This window comes from Cuculus canorus, chromosome 3 (genome assembly GCF_017976375.1).
Source record: "Cuculus canorus isolate bCucCan1 chromosome 3, bCucCan1.pri, whole genome shotgun sequence".
NCBI lineage: Eukaryota > Metazoa > Chordata > Aves > Cuculiformes > Cuculidae > Cuculus > Cuculus canorus.
In genome coordinates this window covers 108,779,041-108,792,368 of record NC_071403.1, presented here as the reverse complement: position 1 = coordinate 108,792,368, position 13,328 = coordinate 108,779,041, and the positions used below count along the sequence as shown (strand labels likewise).

At 36.5% G+C, this 13,328-nt stretch overlaps 1 protein-coding gene across 7 annotated transcripts in view; it reads right to left on the bottom strand.

Annotated features, from left to right (window-relative positions):
- The window catches only part of LTBP1 (latent transforming growth factor beta binding protein 1), a 199,514-nt gene that overhangs the window by 69,887 nt on the left and 116,299 nt on the right, over window positions 1–13,328 (bottom strand). For 4 of the 7 annotated variants that reach the window (XM_054061705.1, XM_054061703.1, XM_054061708.1 and 1 more), the window contains 3 exons: window positions 4,730–4,852; window positions 3,862–4,029; window positions 449–682 (listed from right to left, as the gene is read on the bottom strand). In XM_054061705.1, the coding sequence (XP_053917680.1) occupies window positions 449–682; window positions 3,862–4,029; window positions 4,730–4,852 (525 nt within the window). The remainder of the gene's footprint in view (window positions 1–448; window positions 683–3,861; window positions 4,030–4,729; window positions 4,853–13,328) is intronic. The other 3 variants (XM_054061706.1, XM_054061710.1, XM_054061707.1) reach the window with 2 other exon arrangements.

Genomic DNA, 13,328 nt, shown 5'->3' with positions numbered 1-13,328 from the left:
GGAAGGAGAGGTAAAAATTTCCTGTAAGTTTTTATTTTCCATTGCAGTTTGCCCTTTTTAAATTCGTCACTCTTGCACAATAACATTTTCTAATATCTGTACCTGAACACGCGTCCACTCATAGTGAGCAAAGCTATCGAGTTGAGCCTTGTCTCATTGTGACAGATTAGAATATATTCTATAGCCTTCTCTTTGTCTCTCCCTCCCCACTCTTGGTTCCTGAGCTACAGGGTTAGTCTAATTTTTTTTTTTTTTTTTTTTTTTGTAAGTCCTCGTATAAAATGTCAGAAGTAAATCAGGTAACACAATACTTTCCATAAGATGGAATAATTTGCTGTGGAAAGTGATGCCTCTTTGTTCTGCACTGTATGAAGCTACTCAACAAAGAAACATACCGTTGAAGACACATGCACAGAAATATAGAAAGACTAAATTTTCCCACTCTCACCTTCTTGCACAGCCATCTCAGTCTCACTTTTCTGTGAGAAGGTCAGTGCCTCCACTGGCTCTTCCTTTGCTGGGAGAGGTGGAGGAGAAGTACCTTTAGCAACAGGTTGAGTAATCGGGGTCTTGTCAATGACAGGTGGCTGTACTCTAACTGCAGGGTGATGATATAGCTTGTTTCTGTGAGGACCAGAAACCGTATAACCCATTCCACCAGGGCAGATTTCCTTAAAAGCAGCTAGATTTGGGATGGGAAAATATTCCTTTTAGGAGTCTAAAAGTGCAATATGTTGACATAGTGGAAAATATAATGACTACCACTAATAAATTTAATCTAATATTGTATATACAGTTTACAAAAAACTACTTAAAGACAAGGTATTCATTGCATGCTAATATGACTGAGCATTCTCCCAAAAGCATGTTCTGGCTGGTATTCCCAGAAGGTTTCCACTCCAGTTTACCATCTTTCTTCAGTTATCTTTAATCTATCATTATATCAAGATTATTTTTGTCTTAATCCTCTTCAAAAAGTATATCCTTTCTGAGTATGAATTTCAGTATGCAAATTGCCATCATAATCTGCATTACATAAGGAACGAAGACCACTATTTCTATCATTCTCTCTCTGCAGAAAACAAGGAAAAAAGCTCACCACCTTTATACTAGAGAAGCAGAAGAATATTCAACCAGTAACAAGGACTGACTACATCATTCAAAGGACTGACTACATCAGAGGTCTCATACCAGCCCTGATCCAAATTCCACTGAACTGAATGAGTCTTTCCACTGACCTCAGTGGGCTGGATAAAAACAAGATGGGGCTCATAAAAAGCCAAATCACCACTGGAAGAGAAGGGAAACAATCTCATTTATAAAGCTGCTACAGAAAAAGGTAATGAAAGTCAGGCAGCAGCACCTGCTCTGATCTCTGCAGCTGCTCTACAAGACCATCAGGTTTTGCAGTCCTACTGGAAGACTAGAATGAAAATAAATACAGGTCAGCCTTCCTTCCCATGAACCATAATAGCTATGCTCCTGTCAGGGACAGGGAGTCATTCAGGAGTCTTGTGGGGGCAGTGCTTTACTGTCCCCATTGCTCTAGACAAAGCTACGTAGGGATGAAACACCAAAGACTTAGTCTCCCACATGCCTGATATGATTTCTTATAGCTTCCTAAGAGATGTGCAGAGTGGGGCATTGTTAAGTTTACAAATTCTGCTTTGAACAGATCAGGGTTTTAAAGTGAACTAGCATCTAAAATAAAACCACAAACTACTAGCTTTAGGTATTCCACAGATGAGTTCATTAAATCATACATTAAACTGCAGTATGCATTAATTGCATACAGAAAGGATGAGTGATCAAACTGATTAAACTGAGTGGATTCTGAATGATGAAATACTTCATCATTCTGAATGATGAAAGTGCTAATATCCAATCATGCCACAGAAATAGAAAGTGGGAATTGTGGCATAGGAGGAAGACAGTGAAAATTTGATGTGTGTCCCTTTAGATGCATACTCAGGATGCAGGAAATCTTGTTTAAGGGCACGTTCTCTCAAATGCAGAATAGAAATATTAGCCTTAGTCTACCACAGCTCTGAAAAGCACTCTCAACACCTCAGTATACAAAGCTGGCCTCTCTCAGTCTCTCTTTGTCTGGTTTACTTAACACAAATATTTTAAATGCTATCGGAGAGTGACATCATGACTTTTTAATTCAATGGCTCTTAAATTAACATGGGATGCTGCAGTAAATACATTACCCCATTCTGGAGTATCTCACTTTCAGACACTTTTCATAGAAAACTCTGAAAGGTTATGAATCTAACCTGTTATAGAAAGGAATATGTTTTTAAATGATGAAAGTTGTCATAAAATGGGAAAAGTGTTTCCCACAAAGCTCATCAGAAATTTCTAATCATAGATTTTCTCTCTGAAGTGTTTTTATTAATAAAAATTCCTAAAATAAGCAATTCCACATAATAGCCAAGGACACTTGTTTCATGAGTAGAGAGCTGTCAACAAGAAGATTGCACACATTCTGCATGGGCATAAGGCCTCATGAAATATTCTCATAGAAGTAAAGCATCTGCATTTAAATTGTGAGTCATCTGATGAGAATATATTTTTTCTCCATTAAAAAGCCATGGAAGTATTACTCATCTGAAAGTGAACTGGACTTTTAAAAGCCAAATCAGTGATCTAGCAACCCAATAATCATGCAGGAAACAATGGTTTTAAAAATCAATTGAAATGCACAAAAATCTCAGTCACTTCCATTTCTTTCAGCCCAACTTAAAAAAGTACGGAATCTGCTGCTGTCATCATGACTCTGATGCCAGCTGTGGATTTCTGAAAGCAGCTAGCTAGTTTTGAAAATCCGAATCTTTATAAAATACTCTAGAGAAATACATGACCTGTATCATAACTGTGACATCTGCAGCAGTGACTTCAGTAAGAAGAGTGGATTACCATAACAAATACATTACTAAAATACTGAACAGGCTGGGCATCATGTATATTACAATATGCATTCTTTTAAAAAAGATTAATTTGACCATACATTTTGACAAAAAAACCCATAATATTCAACAGATTTTGACTGAAGACTCCAACTTTGGTCATTTGAGTTTTAAGCAAAATCAGGGAATAGAAGGTACTCAAAAGCAACGATCAGTATCTGTAATATGTGGTATCAATCTATGAGCAGCCTAAATTGGGGTGGTGAACAACCAAGCTAGTATTTTCCAAGTCGTTGTATGTTTAAAAACCTGCAGGACTCCAAGTGAACACTGATAATACAAGTGGACTTAAACTATCAAGTAAGGAATCGTTTAAGTGAAAGGTTGCCTGAAATGTTTAACTACCAGTTTAATGTTAAGAAGGCAACACTGTACTTAGAACGTTTCTCAAAACGGATGGTAAAGATATGAAGGAAGATTAGAAAGCAGAGATATTCCCATACATATCCCACTAACCGTAATGTAAACTACAACACGTGTCATTCTGTAACCTTATTCTCAAAAGCTGCCATCCTTTCACCAGTGCCTTTGTTGACTGAAGAATATTAATTCATTTGGGGGTTACTTTGCTTGTATCTACAGTCAGAACATAGTGTACAATAAACTCATCTGCATCTGATGGAGAATCAAAGTTCAAGGACATATTCTGAGATGCAAATCTGGAATTCTATCACAACAAATCAAAGATAATTCCTTTGTTTTAATCACAAATCCCTATGAACAAAACTAGTAGATATGTGATTATTCTACTATTGTGTAGAGAACTGTCATAATTTACTAACGGACACCTCTTGTGTAAACCAATTACTGGATTATTATTTTTTTTTAAGCATGCATAACAAACATAGGGTGGGGGCAAGAGCTTGTATTTTTAATGGGCAGTTCTTACCTGTTCCTGGAAGTGGACACTTCTCACAGTTTGGGCCCCAGGCTTTGCCAACACTGCAACAGCAAAGTTGCTTGCTGAGCTGAACAGAAAGAGGATGCATGCATTGCTTTCCTGCACTAACAAACCGGTAGCAGGGTCCTTTCTCGTCAGCAACAACAGGATTATCAGCTGCAAAGAAAGTGGAAGAGAGGATGGTACTGTTCACGTGAAAAGCAAAAGAAAGAAACACCACTACACTTTCAACACCAAACTAAGTGAGAAACGTAGTTGTTTTCTACACCTTCTTTTCTTCTTGCAGAGGTGGTTGATCTCAAACCAAGTAAAAGCTCATTAACAGACAAAAGTATTTGCATTCATGCTGTTCACAGCTTTTTCTTTCTCCTAATTCTTTCTTAATTTTTAATCCTTCTTAATCAGAAGGAAATTGTGCCAAAGATAATCCTGGGCTGAATGCTTAGTAATGGAAACCACTCAGGTCAAAGCTACAGAGGTGGAAGAGAGGAGAGCAGAATACAAAGATGATTTTGGCTGAGGAACTAGCAGAGAGGGGAAAAAAACTGTAAGGAGAACTCCAGGCTGGAGCGTATGAGGAGGTTGGATGTGGCCTTGAAAGTTTTGTGACAAGAAAAACAGGAAAAGATGGCAAGGATCCCGGACAGCCATTGGTGGAGATCAAGGCTTCCAGGACAAAGAGACAGAAAAGAAGCAGAAGCACTGAGACTGACTAAATAATGTAAGCTGAGAAGAGGAGGCAGGGACAGCAGAACAGATGGGCACAGCTCAGAAGAGTTGGAGCCAGTCAAGTAAATCCTCATCTAAAGTGCAACTAAGTGTCTATTTTGGTACTTTGATTAGCACTATTACTTACCTATGCATCTGGAGAGGGTAGGATCTGGCACAAATCCCATTTTGCAGGTGCATCTGTAGCTGCCCATGGTATTCAGGCACTCGCCATTTGGGCATACTCCCTGTAACTGACACTCATTGATATCTGAGGGAAAATTGAAAATAATCAGGCACTGCAACATGTATTAACATTCTTCTTTTTCTCAGAAGTTATCTTAACTTTTCTTAAACATGTGGAAGAGAACTGTTACAAGTTAGTGCTCTAATCAATACTTTTCCCCATACTAACAACATTTTATTTATAACCTTTTTAACCATTACTGAGAAAATAACAGAAAAACAATTACATTTATAGATCATTCTCAAGTACACTGAATTCAAAACCAAATACACTCTGATGGGCTTATCAACCCCTCTTTTCGTGACTAGATGATTGTTTGCGCAGTCAAACACAACTCACAAGAATATTCACAGAAACCAGTTTTAAGCAATGTAGTATATTTTATACAGGATGGAACACTGCATGACACACCTTATATAGTTTTTATCAGTATTTCTATTCAGAGTGACCGAAGGTTCATTGAGTTGGAAGAAGCACAATGCAAAAATACCACCTCTAGCCTAAACAGCTTATCACTTTAATAGCACGAACATGCTTCAGGAAGCACAGAACAAGTGATGTGGGGCAAAAAGGACTGCCAGAACGTAACTTTGTAACGATGACACAATCTACCTGCATCAGTGTCCATTTCAGGGTCTCAGTGAATTATTCGACCCTACTTCAAGTATTTGGCCTCAGGTCTTTATCATACTTGGGGTTTTATCCATAATTCACTTACTCTTAGAGTAAGTAGGATCTGTTGGACAATCATCTGGAAACCATCTGTAAGTAAGTTAGCCAAACTAGGAGCTTATTTCAGGCGACAATAATAATGTAGCTTGCAGTGATAATCAAAAACTTAAAATAATTTTTCAAAACTTACAAAAAATCCCCTAGCTTATAATTGTCTGTCATAAATTGTCACGCCTCTTCTTTTAGAAAAAACAGAAACAGTACATTGAAATAGATCTAATTTAAAATGTGCATTATTTCTACATCAGACTTTCCCCCTCTACCCCTAAGCCAGGAAAAAAAAATCCCTGCCTTGCTAGGTAAACAAGCTTCAAGTGGAAACCAGGTATTTGAGCTATCTCCTTGAAAACTGGGATTAGTGATCATTTTATCTAAAATATATATTTGTTACCTTTCCACTTAGTTTTTATAAAACCTTCACCATTTTATTTGATCTCATTGTATGCTGCTGCTTGATTCAACACTGTCAATGAGGTCAAAAAGTTGAATACATAAAATACAACTGATGTGCTGGAGTTTGCTTTTTGAAACATACAGAATCTTTTGCGTCTCTACCCTCTGTTTCATTTTTCTCCTCAAATTTGGCTACCTGTCCCATTACAGAAGGGCGCACAACTTAAGCTCACAGTACAGCAGATTCAAGCAGCTGCCATGTCAGCTGCAATTTTTTCCAACTATTCAGTGTTGAGTCTATCCCCCAGCTCTTCCTATACTATACCTAATCCAGTATCTTACCCCCACCTGGATGAACTTCACTGCTATGCACGTAGTCACATGTGACAGAGAGCGATAATTTATATCCTAGAACTTCGGATAAAATGTGATGGAAACCACATGAACTACAAAGGATCAGCTCTGCCTGACAGGAATTTTCAAGTGAAATTCCCAGACTACATGACTTCCTGACCTCAGAGGGAGAGAACTATTTAAAAAGGAAAATGTAAGAAAAGAACACAAAAAACTACTGAAATATTTACCTACAGCAGTCTACCTTTTGACCCAACCAACCTCTGAGTGGGAAGATGCTCCACAGGAAGTATCCTATTTAAGCACAGGAGTATCTTTATTAAAGATTGCACTAATGAAGAATGTTTAGTAAGCTATACTTGTTCTGATGCAAACAACGGCAATTTTTAGACAGTTTCTTCAGTTGCATAGCCTGACTCGGTTTTCTTTTTTCCTGAAATCTCAAAATATGATTGAAGGCATCTACAGAATGCCAACTGATCCCAAAAGGTTTGTTTCAAAGCCATTATCATTTATGATTGTTGTGAGGAATGAACTTAAATCTTAGCAGCTACCAAACTGAAGATGTTATTGAAACAATCCTGATAGAAACATATTGATGCTGTTGTAAAGTTGTCCGGAGGAAGGGACATATTGCTAACCCTCCACTTTCAAACATCAGGCATTCCAAGGAACATAAGACTATGAAATGCCAAGAAGCTGATACAAAGCAAATACTGGAATACGCAAGAACCCACTACTAAATTTTCTACCTCTTCGCAATTTGGGCTGTCAGATAAGTCCTCAAATGCTAAACGATGGAACAATTCTACTTGCTTTGATGAAGCACTGACTTTGTCATGGCAAACAATCTAGAGGAAGAGACACTTCTATTTATGTTCACTTCAAAGTTAAAATCCCCAACACAATTACACAGGTACATAAATAACACACACACACACACACACACAAAAAGTACATACAGATTTCCGAGGACGAGGGAAAACACAGAAGTCAAGAGATGGAAGAAATAGACTATAAAAAAATTAAAATTAAGATACAGATTTTTAATAAGGACTGTGCTCTTTTATTCTAATCTGACTTTTGTTTTTTATTGTTTAATATTAGCAGTGACGTTGGAACAGACAGTGAAAATAATGCTCACTTTCTACACTGTAACAGTCAAGACATTTTAAAACAACTTTCTCTCTTTACAAATTCTAAGAATACATTTTTATTTATAAGACAATTTATGTATACTGGTGGGAAAATAATGGCAGGTATGTCCCTGGGGACACAGGTAACATATAGCTTTTTGTTATCACTTTGCTGGACTATATATCCACGCAGAATTAGCAGAAATGCTTTGTCAAGTGAAGACAGCATTTAAATTTTAAATTAGTGAAAAAGACAACTTCTTTTAAATAACAGTAATTTGACTTTAATTTTATAGCCCTTATTTCTAGGAAAGATCAAATCTCTTGTATGTTAACCATTAAAATACATTGCTATTTGCTTGTATGTCATCATTATGAAAAATGTGGCACTTTTCCTTCCTATCAATGGAAGGGTATTGAAACAAGGTAAGTAATTATATAGCTGAACAGAACTTTCAATGTTTGAAATGATTACTGATACAGTTTTCATTTATTAGATAATTATTTTGGTTTTGTTTTGTTTGTTTGCATCAAACTTCATTTTAAGGAATGTTAAAAATCTATATATGGATAAATTTTATTATTTGAAAACTGAAAGTATATAGGCAAACATTAAAATCCGACAAAGAAGGGGAAAAATATAAAACCTGCTTTCTAACTTGAATTTGAATAATTTTATTCACAATATTATTACCTGTACTACTCAAATGAACCATATCTTTTAAGTCGGCAGAACTATGTATGTCGTAGAAGATAAAAATGGTGTCTGCTGTTATAATTCTCAAGCAGTTTTTCAACTTCGAATAACTCAGCTACTGATTTGAAATACACATACATATATTTACTGTGAAATGAAAAAACATCTGTTCTGCAGGAGGGGGTATAAAATCTGGCTTTGCACTTAAACAAATTCTTGTTACAGGTTACAGACTTCAACCTGTGAGTATCCTTGAATACGTAGTAACAAACTGTGTTGGGATTTTCTAATGAAAAATTTTTCTGACATGGCTTATGCTTAAGTCTTTATACAAATAAACTGTAATTGTGAATTTTAAAGTAAAGGAAAATTAAATATTATCCAAGTAGAAATTATGCACAGTTTTACAGATCTGAACTTTATTTCATGTCATTGCTGAGAAAAACTGGTATAGGAATGTATTGGATGCATTTGGTGGTATTCAGAGAATTCTGTTTTGAGAGTTTTGGCTACTAATAGTGAAGATTTCATGGCATTATTTACTAAAATGGCTAACGTGTGGGTAGATGGGATTTTCCTATTATTCATCAATATACAGTAATCTTTGTAAAGGATTCAACTATTCTGCAGGGAACATTCACAGATCCTGTCATTACTGCCTCTGTATTATACCTCCTCCCAGATGAACCATTTTTCTACATCTAGTATTTGAAAATATAACACACCATTCACATGTACTGTTACTGCTATTTAATGTGGGCACTGTTACATTTAACTACCAGCTTATATGTAAGTGAATACCAATGAATGTTCCTTCTAGAGTTCCCCAAAGGGATATTCCCTTTGCTAAATTTGTCCACTTTTTAAACTTTTCAAAGCTAGCTTTATTGTTTATGTTCTGATGCCTCAGCATAACACAATTATAGTGTATTTTTTAATGCTTCTTTTCCAAGTCACGCCTTCTCAATAAGCTCACAGTATTACTGAGCTGATGCTCTATGCTGAATTACACAAGCTTATCTAGAGATTCAACAGAAACAAGCCAAAAAGTGATAAAAACCCTTCTTTTTTTAAGAAAAAAACATACACACCTGTAAGAATAGTGTTCATTTCACAACTTTGTGAAAAAAATAAATAAAAAATAAAAAAACTCTTTTGAGATTTACTATTTACTTCACTTTATTTCAGAATATGGTAAAAGACCACCTACTTAAAATGCTTCCTACCACCTGCCAGCTTGCTCAGCTGTACAAATTGCACAGGAATCAACCATTCAGACAGCTGGAAAAGAAATTTAATTCAAGATTAACAGACTTGTTTTTCTTTTTAGCCCACTATTTCTTGTATATCAATATAAACAATACTTCAGTTTGAAATGAGTATAACAATGAGAATTTATTTGCTCCACTGTAAAAACTAGAGAAAAAGATACTTTTAATTTGTCTGAATAATCTTTTGTTGTGCAGAATTATGAACTGATAACATGGTTGTAGAGTGATTTGATCAAACACCTTCATTCACACAGAGGAAATGTCTACCAGGTTATGTAGCAGTACTATAAAACTATATATATGTAAATAAACTTTTTACAGATCAAATAATTATTAATGTTCAGTTTTCAAGGAAAACAGAGTAATGAAGTTCCATTGGTAAAAAGACTGTGTTAGTGATGCAGGAAAAAGTGCTTGAGCAAGACCTTTTACACACAGCACCTTGCATGGCTTCATGGCAAACTCTCACAGGAGGTGCTGCTGTTTATGATTTATAGAGAGCCGGTAAATAAAGCGCTGATTTGTAATAGTTGATGCTTGATAATATGAATGATTTGACCCTTCTCAATGGTAGTAAACTGGTGTAACTCCACTGGCATGAAAGCAGCATTGTCATTCTGCACTGACTGACAGCCTGACCCTCTGCTGTTACTCTTTAGCGTTATACATGCCAAATACATGGAATGGGTCCATTGTGCACTGTGCTCCCAGATTTGGTAGTCCGTCTCCATGAAAGTTTGACAAGAAATGAAAGCTTTAGTCTTACTTTGGATCCATTGGCAGTGGAAGCCATGTGCCATTCCACAGGCCCTGCTGGTGACTGTTCTCATGAGATCATCCAAATGCACAGAGGTCTTGACAGCGGTGCTGCAGTACTGTACAGATGAGACTGCTATGTCTCAGCTCTATATCTTCTTCTGAGCACACGGCTTGATATACGGTGAGGTCAGCCACCACACTCTCCTCCAGGACTATCACAATACTTCCAGCTTTGAACAACCGAGATGCAATAACCAAACTGGTAATCTATCCCACAATCTTCCTCACCAAGGAGAACTTAAAACAGGCTCTCCTAACAGTAACGGCTAGTGTTTGATACGTTCCCACAGATTTTTATAGGTCTACTGGGTGTCAGGTCAACTTGCTTTCAGAAAGTGCAATGTGTTAATGACTCACTGCCACTGGATTTTCTGGGGAAAAAAGACCAAGCTGAACTGTTTCCTAACTGAAGCTTGTCTGCTCATGTGAAGAGTGCAACTACGAATGAAGCAATCTTCATGATTACTTGACTTTTAAGTCATGAAGATTACTTAAAAGAAACCAAAAAAACCCCGCAAACAGAAGCAGAGGGGGAAGATGGTAATGTAGGATGGTATTCACTTAAACAAGAAAGCACATGCTAACATGGACCTTGCTATAAACCATAATAATTACATATAGTTTTACTGAGTCCAAAACCATCTTCATTCAAAGTCCATTCAAAGAACTTTACATACATTAACCACTAGGTATAAGATGGAAACCAATGGATAACTCAGATATCAAAATAAAATTCTACTTTGCTCATCTATTTTTCTGCTTGCTTTCTGAGAATGTTAACGAAGAAATTCTATTTGGATTTTTGTCTGGGGCAAGGCAATCTTCAGGGTTTCACATGAGAAATACCCCAAAACAACTGTGTTTGAAAGCACTTTACCAGTATCTTGTTCCACAAATAGTTAACAGAATCAGATGAAGAACCAACCTCACTTTTCCTCACCAACACACAGACACAAATTTGCAATTGCATGGGCTGAATATCACAATAGGAAACTAAATTTCGTTAAGTCTAAGTGCAGGGAACAGTTACTACAACAATATATTTTCTTCTAATAACTATTATTTAGGGTAGGACTGAATAGTCCAGGAGAGATTAAAAACCTAGCAAACTTTTAAAAAACAATGTAACTCTTCTTTGTTTCTTTTCTCTAAACCTTCTTCCTTGCTTAAAGATCCAAAACCCCAGTAGCTTTTCAACATCTCAACCTATATGAAGGTCGGGCTCTTTTACTCAAATATTGATTTACTGGTTCAGCTGTCTTACACCCATTGCACACTGGGGAATTGTGACAACTGAAAAAGAAATACATGAACCAAAACTCTAAAATAAGAGAAGTTAGATAAGGGATCAAATTATCTTCTAACATACTTAAATTTAAGTGGCAAAGCATTTATAAACCTAACAGAAGGTGTCCCTCTGGCTAAGGTATAGGTATTTGTGTACAGAAGGGAACAATGCAGTAGAATCACTTTATTTTTCCACTGTATGATGACGCATGGATGAACTCTGTGCTGGAGGGGAGGACACGTGGCAGAAGACGTTATTTTCCAGTGTTCTGCCTGCATTCTCCAATTCTACAATGGTTTTTAAAGTAGATTAAGACAGTCTTTTGGGCTACATTAGCTGCTGTTCAACACTACTTTGGTTCTCTACTGGAAACCTACATGCAATGCTCTCCTACCTTTCCTTGAGCAATAGCATGTTAACTTGAGTCACATTCAGGAAGTGAATAATTTCAGCTTTATTCCAGGATTAATGAGTATCCTTTCTCCAAGGATAACAAACCATGCCAAGTGTAAACATCCAATCCTAGGAAAAATTTCTATGCCTACTTATAACAAGATCTGTACTTGTCACTTACTGCTGAAAGAATACTCTTTGCTTGGTTATTGTCAAACATACTCATTTATAGGGTGCACTGTAAAGCTACTGTAATATCCTTTAGTTTGTCCACTCACTGAAATACTTTCCTAGATTCCTCAGCAAGCAAATATGAAAATGCTTCACAGCTACTGGTCTTCAACACATTAACAACACAACCTGAAGAGACTGATACCCACTACAACCAAGCGAAGAAGTGCAGGACAGCTGGCTGATCAGCAGAGAGCTGTTCTGCTATACACAAAAGTTGATGGTTGGAATATCAGCTCTGCAGTGTTTCCCTTTGGCAGCCTCCAGCTGGAAGAGTATTTAGGAGGAGAAGATCACTGTGTTTTGGCTGTGTTAACCATTATAACAGCTCTTTAGACCACCCAGGCCCAGTTGGCCTAATGCAGAATCACAGGAAGCACTAAGGTGGTGTAAAGCTGTCTTCTCTGCCTTCAGCCTTGTAGCTCATTTGGATACACAGAGCAAAGCCCACTCTCTACCCTTTCCAGATAGCAAGTGAGGCCCGTATTTGGTCACAGACATAGTGGAATTTGAAACATTCCTATAAAATGGAATTCATTCTTTCACCTCCATGATTAACAGACTGAATTTAAGCTCATCAAAATCATCACAGTTTGAAGCACTGAACCACATTTGAGCATTTAACTTAAAAAAAATAAATTCTAGAACTGAATGTACGTGCTTATTAATGTGTTCTGCAGCCTTCTGACAGTATGCCGTTTATGTTTATCTATTCATTTTAAAGAAGATATTTTTGTTCAAGAAAAACAGTCTATGACTTAAAAAAAGTGAGGGGTCACTATAAGAATTTTGAACAATGCAACTGTAAACAAAAGTAGTCTTTAATGTGTCTTTTGAAAGAAATCATTACTTCCTTTCATTTAAAGAATGCAGTGCAATTTCTTTTCAAGAGCACTGGTTTTGAAATGATAGTGTCAATTATAAATATTGGATTAGGGTTCATTTTTTACTACAGGATGTTGCAGTAGCTAAAAGACATTTAAAATTTTCATAAACAAGGCTGAGGAACACTAAAAAGAGATTAGTATTAATTTAAAAAATAATGCCTCTTTTGAAACAATAGATCTTATTTGTATACAATGCATTTCTATTTTACACATTTGGTAAGTGATTTTTGATAATGTGAATAAATCTGTCTCTACAGACAACGAAAAAGTCAGATTCTCAAAGCCATAATACACGCATA